A 19,262-nucleotide genomic window follows, 5' to 3' on the forward strand; every position below is an offset into this window, starting at 1 on the left:
CAATGTGAGCCAACCATAATATGTAAAGAGATGTTTATGTTTGACACTAGTATAGGATTTCACCTTCTTACTTACAGTATATGAACAAAGGTGTGCTACTACAGTTGTACAGTTGTTGTGCTAACCTCAGCTAAATGTATCTACAGTATGTCTTAAGAAGTGAAAACAATTTAGTATTAACAAGATGTTTTTGAATAATTTGAACAGACACAAGTGCATTTAAACTTAAAGGACCATACTGGTGGTGTGGCATATCCTTTTGACTTCCATTGAAGGTGTACTTGACATTAATGCTGACCATTTTCCACGACTTGTTTTATTTTTGAGGAAGCCATAAACCATTTAAAGGTATTGTAGGGAACATTAAGCCTAAATTTAATATATATATATATATATATATATATATATATATATATATATATATATATATATATATATATATATATATATATATATATATTGCATTTTTTCCCCTCTATCAGCCACTATATAATGATGCTGGGGTGTTTTCATGCATTGAAACACAGTCCTCCTTCTGAAATCCGTATTTTCCCTAATGTTTATGTGTTCTATGTTTATGTCCGGTACGTAAATTAACGCACGCATGTGCGCGTCCGTGTCCGTATGAACGTTTACTTTCGGTTTTAAAACGCTCTCAAACTTCGTTGTTGAGGCACAGAATTTACTTTTAAGATAGCGTGTAGATAGAATTTAGTTGTTTAACTTCATATATGTGGTCAATTTATCATGAAAGAGCCTATTTAAAAATAAAAATTCAGAGAACCAGCAGGGCGGGAATGTCCGCATATTGTATCCCAATAAAGCAACCTGTTTTCGGGCACCATCCCTTCAAAAGTACCTCTCTATGGAAGTCCCTCCTGCGTCACCCCCTGGTGGTCGGGGAAAAGTACTGCTGGTGTTTATTTACCTCTGAACTCGCCGTGTATCCCTTTAAGTGCGCTATGAAAATCGACTTGCAGACCTGAAACTAGCTTGAGACTAGCTGTGTTATATTTTGTCAAAGTTATGTTATGATTAAGGATAGTTTGGATCTATTTAAAACTGCTTTGTGCCCCCCTCACCTACACCCCAAAACAATTGAATAATAATTGTTGTGTTCGCAACTTGTGTGTTGTGCATTTGTATTGTGCATCCTCATGTCTGAGCTCATTACATTGCCGTTGTGAGGAATGGGACTAAAAAGTTTGTACTGTTTGTATGAGACTCTCTAGTTTGTATGCCATGCATAGTTACAGAGGTAAACTGATGAAGTGGAAGTCAAGTGGATGTCTCAGTCAAATGTCCTTCCTGACATTCAGTGAATGGGGAGGACATGAGGTCACAGTGACCTTGACCTTTGACCTCTTACACCTGCACAATCAGTTCATTGTTGAGTCCAAGTGGAACTTTGTGCCTGTCATGAGATCCCCTCAATGCGTTAAAGACGTAGTGAAATGAAAAATATTTCATATTCAAGCGTATTCATGGTCATAATATGGACATACCGGTACCTAACAATAGATGATAAAGAAAATTAAAAAGTACATTTTTGTATATTTTTATATCAAAAGTCCCTAAAAGGCCAATCTTAATTAATTCCTGTGAGCTAAAACGTGCTGCGTGATGACATAGATAGATCTGTATGAATATAAATGAATCATGGCTGCACGTTCCTCCAAACACACCTGCTTTTAATTACGGAGCTACTCCGTTTTGAATCTCATTCAAGATGACGTCCAGACGGTGTATTACTCATTGTAAACTTAATCAGCACACTAAAATATGTATCTGAAAACATTTTAGGTTAGAAGTAAGCAACTTGTTAACAAACACTCTGCACATTGGCCGTGTCTCTATCCCTTGGCCATAGCCTGAAAGGATGTAAACTCAACCTTCTGATTGGTTTGCGAGGCCGAAAATGTCATTTCGTCTTTAATGAGATATCACGTTTATAATGTTGGAACGTACAGACATACGGACTGACAGATGAACAGACGGACACATGGACGTAGATGAACATATGGGCGTCGATGGACGGACGGACGGATGGACGGACAGACAGACAGACGGACGGAAGGACAGATGGACGGACGGACAGACAACCCGAAAAAGGGTGCTTACGGGCATGGCTCTCTGCAGGTGGAGGAATAAATATCCACTGACGCTAAGGCCACAAATACAGTGTGTAATTTTAGTCAATCGTGACGGTTGGCAACCTTTTCTTTTAAACATAGCTGTAGAAACGTCTTAATATTGTGTGCAATGCTCGAAATCTTGTCAGTACGTTATCTCAGGATCTGCAGGTCCTACAGTACACCACCCATATTGGAGCTGTCCAATCAAAGGTGCTGAAACAATATGTCTGTCTAGAATAGTTACAGTATATTCTGCACAGATCAGCGAATCTTTACAACAAAATCTGACACGTTTTGTAAGAGAACATGAAGGAAACCATTATATACATATACACAGAAATCGTTTTACTTGAACAAACAGGTAAAAGATAAACTGCCAGTAGAGCCCCCTGGTGGCTAGACCATTTCGGAAAAAGGTCCCTGGAGAAATTTTTGATTTACAAACAAAATGCGTACATCCATGACTTGTTAACCACCAGTGATGTTTAGCCAACATTGACTACATTTTTCATAAAGTTTGGTTATGTTTTAATTGTAAACTTGTAGATCTGCTATTTTTGAAACGTTTGGATACATTTTTTTAATCTTTTGAAGATGTCCACCTTTAACGATATACCTAAAATAGGCAGTGGTGTAAAGTAACTAAGTACATTTACTCAAGTACTGTACTTAAGTACAATTTTGAGGTACTTTTACTTTACTGGAGTATTTCCAATTGTCTGTACTTTTACTTCTACTCCACTACATCTCAGAGGCAAATATTGTACTTTTACTCCACTACAATTATTTGAAAACTTTAGTTACTAGTTACTTTGCAGATATAAATTATTACATTATGTTAAACATACATACTACTTTATCCCTATTTTATACCTAGGCTATTTGAAAATAGCCGATCTACAAGATCACAACGCGTTGCAATGCGTCACGTTGTGAGCTTGTAGATCTGCTATTTTCAAACACATTTAAGTACATTTTGATACCAATACTTTTGTACTTTTACTCAAGTATATTTTTTATTTGGGTCTTTTACTTGAAACAGAGTACTTCCACATTGCAGTATTGATACTTTCACTTATAGTAAAACAAGTGAAAGTAAAACATTTGAGTACTTTTTCCACCACTGAAAATAGGGATGCAGGTTGAAAGTTTTTAACCACTTCAAGCTCAGCACCCCTATTCTGGGGGGAACGTTAACCAAAAATAGCCAATGTCACAAATCAGCTATTGTAAATCAGCTATTTTTGGCAAAGAGATTTGATATAGTGAAAAAAGAGCGTACCAAGTACAGTTGCAACTGAGGTCTAAAGAGCGTTCAAGTGGTTAAAGGGGAAATGGCTAGCAAAAAAAACCCAGCTAGCAAACCACTCATCCATTCACGGTCAACAGTCACCCAGTAGGCAGCTGGCCAACCAGCAAGCTTAGCAAAACATTCACCTATAGCCATTCATTCAGCCAGTCAGCCAGTAGTGGAAGTGATAGAGAGTATAGATAAAAGCCAGTCAGCGAGCGGCTCCATCTATATTCTGAGCTGTCATAGCTGTTATCAGCTTTCAATTTACACAGTGAACAGGAGTCTCTGCTACATATGGTTGGAAGATAGTTTTACATACAAATGTGAATTTGCATGTGTGTGTGTGTGTGTGTGTGTGTGTGTGTGTGTGTGTGTGTGTGTGTGTGTGTGTGTGTGTGTGTGTGTGTGTGTGTGTGTGTGTGTGTGTGTGTGTGTGTGTGTGTAGTGTAGGTGTGTGTGTGTTGCACAACAGGATAGCCTCCTGAATGGCTTTTTGTTCTCAGAATGTCCTGTTCTGCTCACGAGTTCTGTGTCTTTCATGTGTGTTACTACACACAAATGCAAACACACGATGAGACACACACACACACACACACACACACACACACACACCCGCACACGCACACGCGCACACACACACACACACACACACACACACACACACACACACACACACACACACACTGTGCTGCAATAACAGGTTGGAATAGCTCATACCTTTGGCGACAGCAAATATCCGAGGCAAGTCTCTCTCTCTCTCTCTCTCTCTCTCTCTCTCTCTCTCTCTCTCTCTCTCTCTCTCTCTCCCTCCTTCTGTAAGATAACCTTTCACTGCCTCTGTTTCTCTACCTGTGCCCCTGCCCCTATTTCTCTGTTCTTTCTGTCCTGCTGCCCTCACTGTTTTCCCGGTTGCCAGCGGTCATTTCATATATAAATAATGCAGGCAGCGTTGGCTGTCTTGTGTAAGTAGTAGCTTTGATTTAGCCCCATCACCTGCAGCACAGTCAAGGTCATCTGTCACAGAGGCCCATTCATGTGGCTATGGTGTGGCTATGGCACACAGCAAAATCCTGAAATAATCAAATTAACAATTTAATTAATTTTTATCTCATTTTGGAATTTGTATGACGCCAGCGAGACAATTGCAATAGTGATTTTACTGTTAATGCATTGAAGAGTATTTTCTTTTGGTGAGTTAATTATTGAACTACATTGACATTGTGTATGACCATTGTTGCAGGATTGCCGGCACATTATGGAAATTAGGCTACATGGACCCTGCTTTCGATATCCTTTAAAAAGAAACATGAAGGAGGGTACTCCTAGCTTCACATTCACTTATGCAACATGATGATGTTAGTGAGTGTGTGTGTGTGTGTGTGTGTGTGTGTGTGTGTGTGTGTGTGTGTGTGTGTGTGTGTGTGTGTGTGTGTGTGTGTGTGTGTGTGTGTGTGTGTGTGTGTGTGTGTGTGTGTGTGTGTACTACATGAAGGTGACTTCTCATAGCAGAACAGAGTTTCCACCTCTAATCTAAAACACACACACTGCTTACATTCCCCTTCTGTACCCCCTACCATTGTTTCAGTCAGCGCTAGAAGGTCTGATGCAATCACAAACGCTGTTGGTTAATTATTGCTTTCTAGATGAGGGACGAGTGAAAGGTAAATCCAACGTTGCACTGGAGAGCTTAACACACACACACACACACACACACACACACACACACACACACGCTTTGGAACATCCTTAAATCCTTCATAGACATCTGAAAACATTTAGATAAGTGTGATGTGTGTATGTGCGTACGTACGTGCGTACGTACGTGCATTTGTCCGTGTGTGAATGTGTGTGTGTGTGTTAGTGCGTGAAGCCATACTATTTCCTAGTCCATTTAATGGCCTGGAATAAATTGAGTCTGAATCTCTCTCTCTATTTCTCTCTCTCTCTCGCTCTGGTTTTGAGCAGCGAGAGAGATCCCCGGTACACCCCTGCAGCCATTTAAAAGGCAGTTTATTTACATACACATACACCACCAACATGCACATTTCCCTCTCTACGCACACAAACCCCTTCTGCACAGAAGGTATAGACCAAGAGAATGACAGAGCTGTTAAGTGGCCATTCACTCAGCTCTGCAGCTGCAGAGAAAGAATAGCCTGTGTGTGTGTGTGTGTGTGTGTGTGTGTGTGTGTGTGTGTGTGTGTGTGTGTGTGTGTGTGTGTGTGTGTGTGTGTGTGTGTGTGAGAGAGAGAGAGAGAAAGTGCATGCATATATGCACGTGCGTGCATATGGGCGTGCGTGCGTCCGTGCGTGGGTGATGGGCTCTTTGAGAAGGGAAGGGGGAATCAGTGTCCATTAGACTAACCCCACAGATCAATATAGATCCTTACCACCACTGAGCTCTGACTAATAGGCTTCTGCTTGCCCTCATGATAATGACAGCATTAGTGCACATAGGTCCAGATGGGGTGGTTGGGGGTGGGGTGGTCGACCAGAACCGGAACTATAAAGACAGAGAGAGAGTCGAAGATGCTAAAAATGTTAGAAGTACAAACATAAATGAAGGGGGTGGGGGTTGTATTTATGTAATTTCGCAGAGAGAGAGAGATGTTACCAGAAAACAGAACGTCTTATGCTTGCTGATGTGTGCACAACGTCCTGCTGTTTGTTCAGCATAATCGTGTCAGTCACCATATCTTAATGGCTGGCGGTTTTAGAGAACATAATGGGGAAGAGACAATGTGTGTGTGTCTAGGAGAGAGAGGGAAAGAGGAAGAGAAAGAGGGAGAGAGAGGGATGAGAGAGAGAGAGAGAGAGAGAGAGAGAGATCTAGATGAGTCTTGCATGTGCATACAGTTCCTCTGACAGACACCCTCTTGCTTGAATAATAAATACCGATCAGTTGTTGCCATAGTGTGGCCACCTGATTCCTATTAGCAACATCAGCAGCTGAGGGGCGAGAGCAGGGGGAAAGCATGTCTCTAATTCAGCCAATAGCTTAAACATTTGTGCAGGCTTTCCTCAAGTCCATGGATCTTTACGCCTTGTTGCATGATAACACAGGGAGACTTTTAGATGCATTTAGAAAAATATCAAAACTGACCAAGAGGGGTCAAGGGAAATTAATGCAGTGCTTAAATACACTGAACAGACTTGTTTTATATAGTCTTGCAGCTCATTACCACCTCATGCCCTAAATTTGCTGTCTTTCATATCTCCAGTGCGGTCTCAAATTAATCAAACATTAAGATAATATTTCAGGGAGCATTCTGCTGTGTGAGACTGTGGTTTCTGAGATGGAAAGAATTGTTGCTCAACACAACTTCCCTAAGAAGGACCTGAGGATGATGCAGGCCGGGAGCCTTGAGAAGAAGACAGAATTTTCACAGGAGTTTGCAGGAAAGACTGCAGCCCTCTCCTAGACCTTTTCACACTTGACAACATAAACATAAATGGGTCCAAGTTTATTTCCTGTTGCAGCGTTGGTGAATATCAGTAGCCAACAGGAAATAAACTTGGACCCTAGCTATTTCCTAGCAAAGCAATTCCAATAACAAGGTCCATACTTTCATGTCTCGCCACATGCAGGTGCATTTGCTCTGATGAACCATATGCGTACTGTATACCAATCACCTGCAGAAAGACATACAGAGCGGGACAAGCCATCATAACAGCCTTTACACTTATTATGTATACACTTAAACTCATTACACTCATTTCTTGCGCTTGGCCCAGGCATCAATTAGGGATGGCTAGAGACGGAAGCCATGTCTCCACACAGAATGAAGAGAGGCTGAAAGGCAGTCTGCACTCTGTGCCAAAGCTTCTCTATAGAGCCCATAGTGTTTGAGGTATCCAGGCAATGCAGCTGGTCTTTTAAAACTATGCAACTTTAGGGCAGTGTTTAAATCAAGATTCACACAAGAACCCTGTTCTGTCACAGAGAGAGAGAGAGAGAGAGAGAGAGAGAGAGAGAGAGAGAGAGAGAGAGAGAGAGAGAAAGAGAGAGAGAGAGAGAGAGAGAGAGAGAGAGAGAGAGAGAGAGAGAGAGAGAGAGAGAGAGAGAGAGAGATATTTCAAGCATTTCATTTTAATTTCTTCACTTGGCTCGGCTTCCCCCAATTATTAAATGAATTCCAGTTTGGCAAGAGCACTAATTTTAAACACCCATGCTTCCCATTAGAAAAAGGTTAGCCTAATATTTCGTGCTGTGGGTTGGCTGTGGTTGTCACTGGTTGCATAACTGCTCTGATGGGGTTGTGAAACATTTATGTTTTTTTCCCTTTTTTTCTTCTTTCTTTTTTTGCTTTACCCCTGCTTCAAAGGAAGTATTGAATGAGAGTTACAAGCAGACCAAGGTCGGTTTAAATGGCACTAATGAAAGAGCCCTAACCTTGAACCATTATAGTAATTAATAAGTGGGAATTCAACTGCCACTTTTTGTTTTACAAAGCCTTATGGCATCACGTTATGCACACACCAGCATATGATCTTAATGTTTCTAAATAACATGTACACACCTGTATATCGTGCTAGTGGTCTAAATATCCTGTATATACCTGCTCTCACATCTGATATGTATACATGTATGTTTATTTGTACCATTTAACCTGTTTTCTTAACCTCAATCCTCTCACAGAATACTACAAAACATGCATGAAAAAAGGTTCACCCACTGCTTTACACTTGTAGGACTGTGATGTGAAAAATAAAACTGATTGATTCTGAACCTACAATATTATGCTCTGCTGTCATTCCCTTTAATAAACATGATAGCTTGTTGACATTGAAAGTTGGTATATAAACACTTCTTAAACTTTCACATGCTTTCAGTCCATCCTATGGAAGATCTCACTTTGACAGTAAGAAAAAAAATATATACGTATATATATATCCAAGGTAACGACCTTTTGGCCTTTCAACCTTTGCCACAAATATAAACTGAGACATTTTGACATCTTTCTTAAGAGAGAGGGAGGGAGAAGAAAAACATGCCATCAAGTTCATCCTCTTGGCCCCCAACTTCTCCCCAGAACATTCCTTTCATAAATCTAAGGGCCAGGGTATTTTTTTAAGAAACTGGAGAGAGCTGGTATGCGGAGCAGCTCATTATAGAGTTGGAGGTACCTGTATGGGGACCTTTCATATAGCGATCTAATCTTCTCTCACATTTTGGACTCACAGTCCAGTGGATATTTCAGGATTCTGTGTTCACGCTGTAACTAAACAAATACCACAAAGACACATACACACACGCACACACACACAGATGATTAAATCCACACAGAAACATTCTTATCAAGCTCATTTAACTCCCCCGTGTTAATGCAGCTTTAGCGTCTTCTTGAGAGGGACCTTATAGCCCGTCTGTTCTGACATAGCTGTGTGAGCAGCAAGCTCGGCAACATTCTACACGGAGGGATCAAGTAGGTGTCAAAACCTGTTTATCCATGCTAATTTCAATCCTCTGCACTCAAACTAGTTTTTCTTGCCCGATTATGGCAACCACACAAGAAGGAAAAAAAGTAGTGAAAATGTTTGACACCAAAGGAGAGATTATTTCATTTGTCATATATGTCTTCTCCTGCTCTGTGTTGCATCAGAACACCAACCCCCACTCCTTATATCCCCCTCTTGGTATCCCCCTGCCCCCCACTCTTCAGACTCAGTTACAGGCTAGGCTACTTCGTCGAACGATCAACAAGCAAAAATGACGTAGGCCTATTTTCAACTGAAAGACGTGCTTCAGTTGAATATGCAGCATTTTTGTCGTGTGACACGACCGTTTGACAAAGTAGCCTAGCCTATAAATTATCCCTTCCTTTTCCCTGCCTCTCTTGCAAGGATTCCGGCCCTTCCCCCTCTTGGTCCCCTTGTGAAATGTTGGGAGTGTTGAAGCCTCAGTGGTAGGTATATGGTGATGTAATAGTGAAAGGGCTGGGGGAAGATGACCTATAGAAATGAAATGATCTCTACTCTGTATTATACACTGAGCTTCATTCATCTGTTTGTCCAACCAACAGCCAGCCAGGTTCCACCAACCCAAATATTTTGCAATTTTGGCCCATGGCCTGAAGGACATTGCCCTTCACCGATATGAACATGCAACCAAACCCTGACCCATGAGAGCTGGTGTGTGGCAGCAATGGTGGGTCACATTGTTTGAAAGTAAAAGAGCTTCCATGTTCTCTGAATCAGTGTTTTTCAACCTGTGGGTCCCCACATGATTTTTTGGGGGTCCCCAGATGACAGTGAAGTGAAAATTGTATACCTTTTTAATACCTCAACAAAAAGAAAAGACCATCACTGCATCAAAAGTAATCAAACTATACTATAAAAACTGGCCAAATTGTCAACATATAATATAAGAGGCAGAAATTGTGAAAATAGCCGATCTACAAGCTTGCAACACCTTGCAAGCTTGTAGATCGGCCATTTTCAAAAAGGTTATGCCTCAACTCCTACAATACCAGGCGCTTATCAGGGTGGGGGGGGGTCCCCAGTTCAAATATAATTATTTTGGGGGGTCGCGGCCTGAAAAGGTTGAGAACCACTGCTCTAAATTATACTTATTTTTTTCCTTTAGGAAATAATGGAAAAGTAAATGGGTTGTTTTCAGCTCTTGAAACATGTCTTGCACTAAGATTCACTGCTGATCATGGTTTACATTTTATTCTACCATTAAAGTAAATACCATAAAATAAAATACAGCTAAATAGGGTTAAGGTAACTAAACCTTGCTATTAATTTGGTGTACCTGCCTCAGAGAATCCCGACATAACCGATGTTCAGAATGCATGAGAAGGAGAAAGACAGTCTGACAGTTTTTTATTATTCTCTATTCCAAGCCATCAAGTTAAAATGAACATTCCTCTCAGATTGCATCATTATAAAAGGCCAAAACATTTCATCCATAGCTTTTTAATATATATATATAGTTACAGAAAGGATATGTGAAAGTCTAAATTAGATTATATACTAATATGGAACACTATTTCAAATAAACCATTTCTTATTATTCATCAGGCTCACACACAAAGACAAGACTATTCATTCCATCCATTATTTCCATTGTTAATGGTCAGTAATTTTCCTCTTAGTGTGCTGTCCAATTTAGCTTCCTATTGTCTCTTTCCACAAACACAAGCCTCCTCTCTGTGCTTCCATCTTTCTTGAACACTTACTTATTCACTCTCTTACTTATTCATTCTCTCTATATATATTCTTGAGTGGTTGCATTTCATTTTTGGTTAGCCAGATAAAAATCCTTTTTGCCTGAGTTACCACAAGAAACATTGTGGTGGTTTAGACATTTGAAAAAGTCTGTGTAGCGGTGGTTGTTATTGTTGTGTAGTTTATTTGCACCATCTGAGGATAAAACTGGAATTCACATTATTTTTGAAAGATGCCATCTTTTCAGACCGAGTCAACTGCTTGGCTGACAGTTGCACTGATTGCCTCCACCATGTCAGAAACCGCATCGGGAGCTTCCTGAATAGCCCCACTCAGGATCAAGTCCTTTTTCAGTTCAATGTCACTCAGCTCCTTGACAGGAATCTCCTCAGGCTTTTCAATACCATTGACACATTGCTCTGATTGTGGCTCATCAGTAGCAGCAGACACACTGCACTCTCCGTTTACAGTAGGCAGTGCATCAATCTTTGCTACCTCTTCTGTAGCAGCAGGGCTCTCTATATCTCCATTTTCCATCTTGGTTTCCACCACAGGCTCTGGGGTGACTGCAGCAGGTTCTTCAGCCACGGTAGCGGCCTCCGCCACCACCTCAGCCTCTTCAGTATCCTCAACAACAGGGGCTGATTCTGAGACAACAATCTCAGGGACAGGCTCTGCTTCTGCCATGACCAATTCCTCTACTGCTGACTGAACTTCAGCCTGAGCAGAGTTCTCTGGAGCTGTTGCTTCTTCTACTGCTGCTGCAGCGGGCTCTGTAGGTTCAGGTTCAGCAACTGTTGACTCTGTCTCAACCTCTGCAACTGATTCTGCCACAGGCTGCTCTGCTACTGGCTCTGCAACTGGGACCGGTGTCTCGGTCTCAGCCTGTGTCTCCACGGGTGTTTCGGGCTCAGCTGTTTGCTCAGGTTCTGGAGCGGCTGCAGTTTCTGGTACCACTGCTTCCTCCACAGTGTCAATAACAGTCTCTGGGATGGGCTCTGGCTCGGGTTCTGAAACAGGCTCCGGTGCTTGGACAGGCTCCTCTATGGTGACCTGTTCTGGTGTAGCAACAGGTTCAGGCTCAGGCACAGCCTCTGCAGGCTCTTCTGGTGTTGGAGCAGCAGGCTCCTCTGTTACGACTGGGGACTCGTCCACTGGGGGTTCTGCTAGAGCTGGTTCCTCTGGGACTGCAACTGATTCTTCTGGAACTGGAGCGGCCTCCTCTTGGACTGCGACTGGTTCCTCTGGAACTGGAGCTGCCTCCTCTTGGACTGCAACTGGTTCCTCTGGAACTGGAGCTGCCTCCTCTTGGACTGCGACTGGTTCCTCTGGAACTGGAGCTGCCTCCTCTTGGACTGCGACTGGTTCCTCTGGAACTGGAGCTGGTTCCTCTGGAACTGGAGCTGGCTCCTCTGTGACAGCAGCTGGTTCCTCTGGAACTGGAGCAGGCTCCTCTGCGGCTGGAGCAGGCTCGGCTGCGGCTGGAGCAGGCTCGGCTGCGGCTGGAGCAGGCTCGGCTGCGGCTGGCTCCTCTGCAGCTGGAGCAGGTTCCTCTGCAGCTGGAGCAGGTTCCTCTGCAGCTGGAGCAGGTTCCTCAGGGGCTGGAGCAGGTTCCTCAGGGGCTGTAGGTGCTGGCTCTTCTGAGGTTCCCACCACTGACTCCACAGCTTCCGTTACTGCTGCTACTGCTGAACTAACAGTCTCCTCTACCGCTGCCGATACCACCTTGGCTGCCTCAGCTGTCACCTCAGCCACTGGGGCTGGTACAGCGCTCTCGACCGAGCGTTGAATGGACTCCACCGCATTGACAGCCGCTGCTGTGACCTCATCTCTCTTCTCTTTGGGGTCGCTTACATCATATCCCTTCTTCTTCTTACTCAGTTTGGCTCCCATGGTGTCTCCTATAGGAAGTGGATAATGATGTCAGTTAACATTGGATCAGCAGTCTCCCTTATATGTGGACTTCAGTGTTGGGGGTATTAAACTTTACCGTTTAACCCATTTAGACCAGGAAACCCTCTACGTAACTATACCGTTCAATCCGGGAACCCCTTTTTGGGTAGTTGTATATACAGTACAGTATATAGCAACATACATCTTTTGTAATTTTTGAATACATATTTGAAGCTTTTCAGATTTAGAAGCCGTTTTTAGAATCTGCCTCAGGTTTAAATGGTTTAACCGGATTTAAGAAAACTTAAAATGCAAAATAAATGACACTGTAAATAACAGTGACTTGTGAGGCTATTTACTTTAAAACATGTGATGCAGTGGATCACTTCAAATAAGTGTTTTGCTTATGGGTGCGCCCAGGCTCTGAAAGCCACCTGAAAAGCAAATGTCACATGGGATAAAGTTTTAGCTAATAGACCACAGGCTGTTAGCTAAACCTTGATCCCATGATCACATGCAAAACATCCTCTCCTGTTTTTTCTGTCTCTCCATTGTATGCAATCAAATAAGAAAAAAAAATTGTAGTTCCTCAAAACACGTCCATTTGTTGAATGTCTAGCTAATGTACTGTATATACACACACCGCATAATAAGAATTAAGAAGTATTGTCAAGATAAATGCCTTTTTTAAATATATCTTAGTTTCTCACCCACAGGCCCATGGTTGTAACAAACAAAAAGCTTTTCTGCAACCAACTCAGTCCCCTCAGTTGCAAGAAAGGATTTTATTGGAAAGGGGAAAGGAGGGCATTCCAATTGGGAGACTTCTCCTTGCCAAGGACAGTTTGGCTAGAAGACAAATGACCACTACATGGGAACCTTTCTGAGATCTGAGGACTCAACAGGGTTCCATACGGAATCTTGGGTAATGTTGTGTGCCAAGACGGCCCCTATTCTAGTGTGGGCCTTTTTAAGACATGCATTTATTCTGTCTAGTAGCCTACTCTAGACTGCCAGAGTGTGCTGTGCATAGCAAGGCAAAACCTGGATGGATTTAGGATTCAGAACAAGCACGGATGAGCAAAGTGTAGATCTTTGAAATTGGATATAATGTGCTACAACTGAACAGCTCAAGTCTTTTATGCACATTCTATGGTAGTTTGTCTGTTTGTAGGCTATATGCCAATCAGTTCTGAGAATCCATTGTACAGCAATGATTACCAAATAATGTAACTTCCTTTTGGTTAGATAATAGGGAACTGGAAGTCCATCTCTTTAGTGACAGATTGAGGATTCAGACAAATGCCAGAGCTGACACAGGGAATGGAACAGCTCAAACAACCTGTTTTAATATGAACAAACATCATATGCATTTGCATAGAGAATGAGCATGGACGTTTATTGAGGCTATGAGTCTGATTTAGCTCTGATGCATGCAGGTCAGATTAGTGACTATACATAAGACAGTGGTTCTCAACATTTTCAGGCCATGAACCCCAAAGATAATGATAATTGAACTGGGGACCCCCCACCTGACAAGCACTTAGAATTGTAGGAGTTGAGGCATTACATTTTGTTTGACTCAGATACATACAGTATTGTGAAAATAGCAAATCTACAAGCTCGTAGTTAGTCTATTTTCATTTTTTTTTGCCTCTTTCTATATTATTTAGCAATTTGGCCAGTGTTTGACCAGTTTTTATAGTATAGTTTGTTGATTACTTTTGACGCAGTAATGGTCTTTATTTGTGGTTAAAAGGGTCTTAAAAGTCCTTAAATTGTCACTGTACTGTCATCTGGGGACCCCACCACTGTAATAAGAGACCAGTTGCAGGGTGCATACAGTATGTGAACTGCGGTAAAGGGACGGGTATGGGCACGGAGCTGTCCATAGTACTGCAATGGAGCAATCAAAACGGGATGCGCCACGCGCTAGGCTAGGCCACATCCATTACGCACGCAATGGTCGTTTAGCCCAGGGGTTTTCAACATGTGGGTCGGGACCCCCAGGGGGGTCCCCACATTTTTTTGGGGTCCAGAGATGATAGTTAAGTGACAATTTCAGACATTTTTATAACTCAAGAAAAGGGGGGAAAATACCAAATAGGCCTACTGCATCAAAAGTAATCAACAAACTATGCTACTATAAAACATTGGCCAAATTGATCATATTTATCTGTGGAACGAAGTCGAACAAAATGGGGGTCCCCAGTTCAGATATGATTATTTTGGGGGGGGGGAGAACCACTGCTCTAGGCCAAGATGACAATGTCCACTCAACACATGAAAAAAATGACCAGCCATGTCTCCCTTACATAACCACCGAACAGTGCCTGCTCACCAATTCTCTGATTGGCGTGAAGGTGGACGCTATGATTGTGAACATTCACCATCAGCGCACAGTGACCGGGGCCTTATGGCATCGATCGAACCCTTTCAAATTCTTATTAAGAACGTGCATGTGGACTAATTGGCCAACATTTTGTCAGCTTTTTATTGGTGTGGCAATATATTTAGGAACGAATGACGCAAAGAAGCAATCAACAGCACTCAGTGCAGTTATTAAATGCATTTCTTGCGCACAATGTTGGAAACGGAGGTGCGCAAAAAAGAAAACACATTTGTAGCACATGCACTAAATAAATAAGTGGGAATAGTTACATAGAAATTAGATATGTCGCTGATTATCCACATTGGCATCGAGCTACCTTTAAAGTCACCGATGAAGAATCAAAGGCACAATCTATTGATGACAGACATGATTGACGGCCATAAGACTCCACCCCCACATCTCAAGGCACCCCACTCTAATCTGCTACCCTTTTTTCACGGCCATTTGAACATAATATCGCTGTTCTACTGGCATATAATAAAACATAAAACCAGCGACGTGCTTGCTTGATCATTGTTATTTTATGAGAAACCAGTTACCCTACAGGTCATGCATTAGTGGCATACGCAGTGTTTGATTAGGAAATGTATAGGGGTCTATACTAGCAATTATCGCTGAGTAGACGCAATAGAGCCACGCCAATTTAAAAGAAAATAATAAATTAGCTGCCAGCGGAAGAATTATAGCTTCATTCAAGGAAAGAACAATTGGTGAGCTGCCCAGTCTCCTATGATCAGTGGTTTTCAACCCTTTTCATATCAAGGTCCATTATTTATTCGGCATTTGAGCCACGGATTCATCACCATTTGATGAGATTTAGACTGAGACCCAAGACGTAGAATATGTTGTTGTTGGATACGATTTTGTCCACAATTCCATGCTGTATTGATGTGGTACCATAGGAGAGAACAGGCAAACGGTGATCAAAAATAACTATTCTTTAAGTAAATGCAGATGTTTAACAATAATAACTATTGAGCATAACATGAAACCGAATAGACCCGTAATGGACCCGTGTCCCAAGGGTCATTTTACGCTCTCAAGAGTTAAAGATCTATAGCCTAAGGGTCCATTTGGTTACCTGCTCTCCATGATTTAGCTGGGGACCCCCTCAAGGACCACTATGAGAACCACCGTCCTACATGATTGTCAGAATATTTTTCTTTCTTTCCATCTTTCAGAATTGCTGCATCTAAAGAAAATAGTTCCTGAGGCTGTTTTAGACTAACCTGTGTTTGTGGCTTCGATCCGTTCACAAACTGCTTTGAAGATCTGTTGTACTCCTTGCAAAGCTTCAGCTGGAACTGATGATGATAATAAAGTAAACCTTGGCGACTGACAGCTGCACAGATTCCGCCCCGTTCTCCGAGGTGCAATCTGTGACTGCTTTGACCGAGGAGTGCTGCTGTGCCCCTCACTGTGTTCTAGGCATCTGTCGTTATCACAATCTACCCCAACCTACTACGATCTATACCCTCCCCATCCTTTAAACTCCTCCTTTCCTAGCACACCCACTACCATTACAAGCACATATTTCTCAGGAAGAAAATTGGGCCTTTATTGAACAGACTGTATACCTCATGTTTTCTTTCGTTTCGTTTTTTTTTTTTTTTACTGTTCAGTTGGTGGTTGAATAGTTTGTGAAAATAGTGAAAATAGCTTATCTACAAGCTCACAACGCCTCACGATCTGCTATTTTCACTATATTCTATCTGTTGAGACATCTAAATCGAATGACTCAATTAACTGTACATCAGGGAGGTGGGGGTGACAGTCATATGACAGACATATGATTATTTTGGGAGGTCACGGGCTGAAAAGGTTGAGAAACACTGGAATAGACTAGTCATTCAACCTTATTCAAAACAAACATCCATCAACAAATATAGCAAACTAAATGGGCACAAAATAGACCTAGACAAAACCAAACGACTTAACTTGCAGGGGAAACAACAACCTTACACAGTGAACAATAAAGAAAAGTCCCTTTAGCAGGGCGCCTTATTCTAAATTATTTTTAAATAATATCTAGGATACACATTTTTTTTATTAGGCCCACATGCAATTGAGAATAACTTTTCCCTTTCACCAATAAGGTCTCAAGTTCTAAATATTATAAGCAATATTGGATCTCAGGATAAGAAAATATGACTTCCATAGCTACTGCAACAACATAGTTACATAAGTCAGAACCTGAACCATGGGCTTCTGGGATAGTAGGTCAATATAATACTGTGGCTTAGAGCTTATATACTTGAGAACAGGTTGTCTGAAGCACGTATGCTTTAGGCAATGTTTGGCTACATAATGTACTGCTCTGTAAGTCATTGTTTAAATTGCAAGGCATGAAGAACTCCAAAGGGTAACTGTTTGTATTCACAAATTAAATAGGCATTGCACATTGGTGCCATTTGCCTTCTGTGTGTTAATGGGTGGTAGGGGTTGCGGCAAGATGAAATTTTACAACTGACTCCATAGGTGAACACACTGGTCATTTAAACAATAAAGCACACTGCCAAATGCTGATACCTGAAATTGTTAACACACAACATACAGTAAAGCTATGCATGTTTGCTCAGAAGACAGACTACAAGAAATATAGATTAATTCCAGATGATTTCATACAATGTATACTTTCACTGACCTGATAACTTCAGAGCCAAAACAAGTTTTAACTGGACAGCTTGGATAAACCACCCCACAAGTCCTTCCTTAAACAGCCTTCCTGCAAAAAAAAAAAGACAATTTCTTAACACCTTTTGCAGGAATGCACTGAAACAAGTTTCTATTAAAGCACAACAAAATCAAAATGACACTGGTATCTCTAATATGACTATTCTGAATTTTTCCAAACTTATCCTGTTACTTATTGTTTTATTCAACACCATTTGGAATGCAGAGTGGATGTTTTCTTGAGCATAATTCAAATTGAGGACAGTTTGATAATTAGATCCAAATGCAACTAAATATGAGAGATTAGGTTGCAGGCTACAGCATGGTTATTCTTACATAACCATATGGTGCAACATAACAAGCAATTTGTTTCAAAACAGACTCTAAATTATCATTTAAAGTGTCACGTTTCTAAATTTGAGGCAGCAAATTTGGAAACCAGACAGAAACTTCCCATTTCATGCTCTGCATGTGCAACTCTTTTTATACAGCAGTTTTTAGAATACTTAACCCCATGAACTTCCTATACTCTTCAACTAACTAACGTTTTAGTTGTTCTAACCAGGTGTAAATCTTTAAACTTAGGCACAATCAAACTGAGCTGTCTTGGGAGAAACAAGACCAAGAAAGCAGCATCATCATTACTGATAGGACAGTGCCCTCTTCTGTTAGACCTGACATTACAATACACAGCCAGGTTGTAGTACATCTCACAAGAAATAACAATTTTATGTTTAATGGACATAACATACTGAAAATGCTTTGGGATGTTAATGGAGATTAAATAGTATATTTATTGTCTGTGCATGTGAGAATAAATATGAGATGTTAACTTGAATCTTTGGATAAAAAGTGTGAATACCACCAAAGAAAAAGACAAGAAAAAACAACTCCACCGTGATATTCGATTCATTGAATTTCAGACATGCATTTCAATGTCTACTTCAGGGCCTGCACTTGAAGCCATGGTTCATTGAGCAGGCGGATCTAGTTTCTCTTAAGGGCCTCTGCTAGAGAATAAGAAAATATATGTTCTTGAGTTGTTTTGTTTTCCCTGCTGGCAGTGAAACTCCACTGTGATAAAAAAAGAGTGGTGAGGTCAAGTTTCACATGATCCAAGAGCTCTGGCATGTGGTCCCAGGGGTAAAACCATACTAAGCCAACCAATCTACTTCACAAAGATGGAGGACCCACAGCCATATTGGTATGCCTGGGGGAAATCCCTAAAGGCATAATGTAAATGTTTAGAGCCCATAACCATCACAACCAACCTAGCTAAACAGTAACACTTGGGGTGAGGAAGAATGGGGCACAATATGGATGATGCATGAAGGCCACCATCAAACCAGTAGCATCAACGGTGTAGGACCAACACCACCAAAAGGGAGGGGGACAGGGGTGGTTGTGCTTAACTGTTGATAAATTTGTGGGGGGAGGGAGAAAACAAGATGTGATTCAGTCTAACAACGCTTGTGCATGATTCATTTTGGCCTATATGCTCTTAAGATTAGGAAAAAGGAGCTAATGCATTGCAAGAACAAAAGAGAAATAGTACACCTACGCGTTCTGGCACACAGCCTTCATCAGGGTGGCAAAACATGAATACAGCACAAACATGGCTTTTATAGGAAATGACATCACAGGCTCATTAACATACAGAATCGAGCTGGTGACTAGATAAGGAGGCAGAGAATCCCCACAC

The 19,262-nt window shown here is 41.5% G+C and overlaps 1 protein-coding gene across 1 annotated transcript; it reads right to left on the reverse strand.

Annotated features, from left to right (window-relative positions):
* Positions 1–10,240: 10,240 nt before the first annotated feature.
* LOC311047700 (uncharacterized protein) lies at positions 10,241–16,310 on the reverse strand. Its single transcript, XM_084060507.1, has 2 exons — positions 16,117–16,310; positions 10,241–12,503 (listed from the first exon to the last, which is right to left on the reverse strand). The coding sequence occupies exon 2, from the start codon at positions 12,493–12,495 to the stop codon at positions 10,846–10,848; it is 1,650 nt and encodes a 549-aa protein (XP_083916633.1). The 5' UTR covers positions 12,496–12,503; positions 16,117–16,310; the 3' UTR covers positions 10,241–10,845.
* Positions 16,311–19,262: the final 2,952 nt, after the last annotated feature.

Source organism: Gymnoscopelus microlampas (genome assembly GCF_963454915.1).
Source record: "Gymnoscopelus microlampas genome assembly, chromosome: 1".
NCBI lineage: Eukaryota > Metazoa > Chordata > Actinopteri > Myctophiformes > Myctophidae > Gymnoscopelus > Gymnoscopelus microlampas.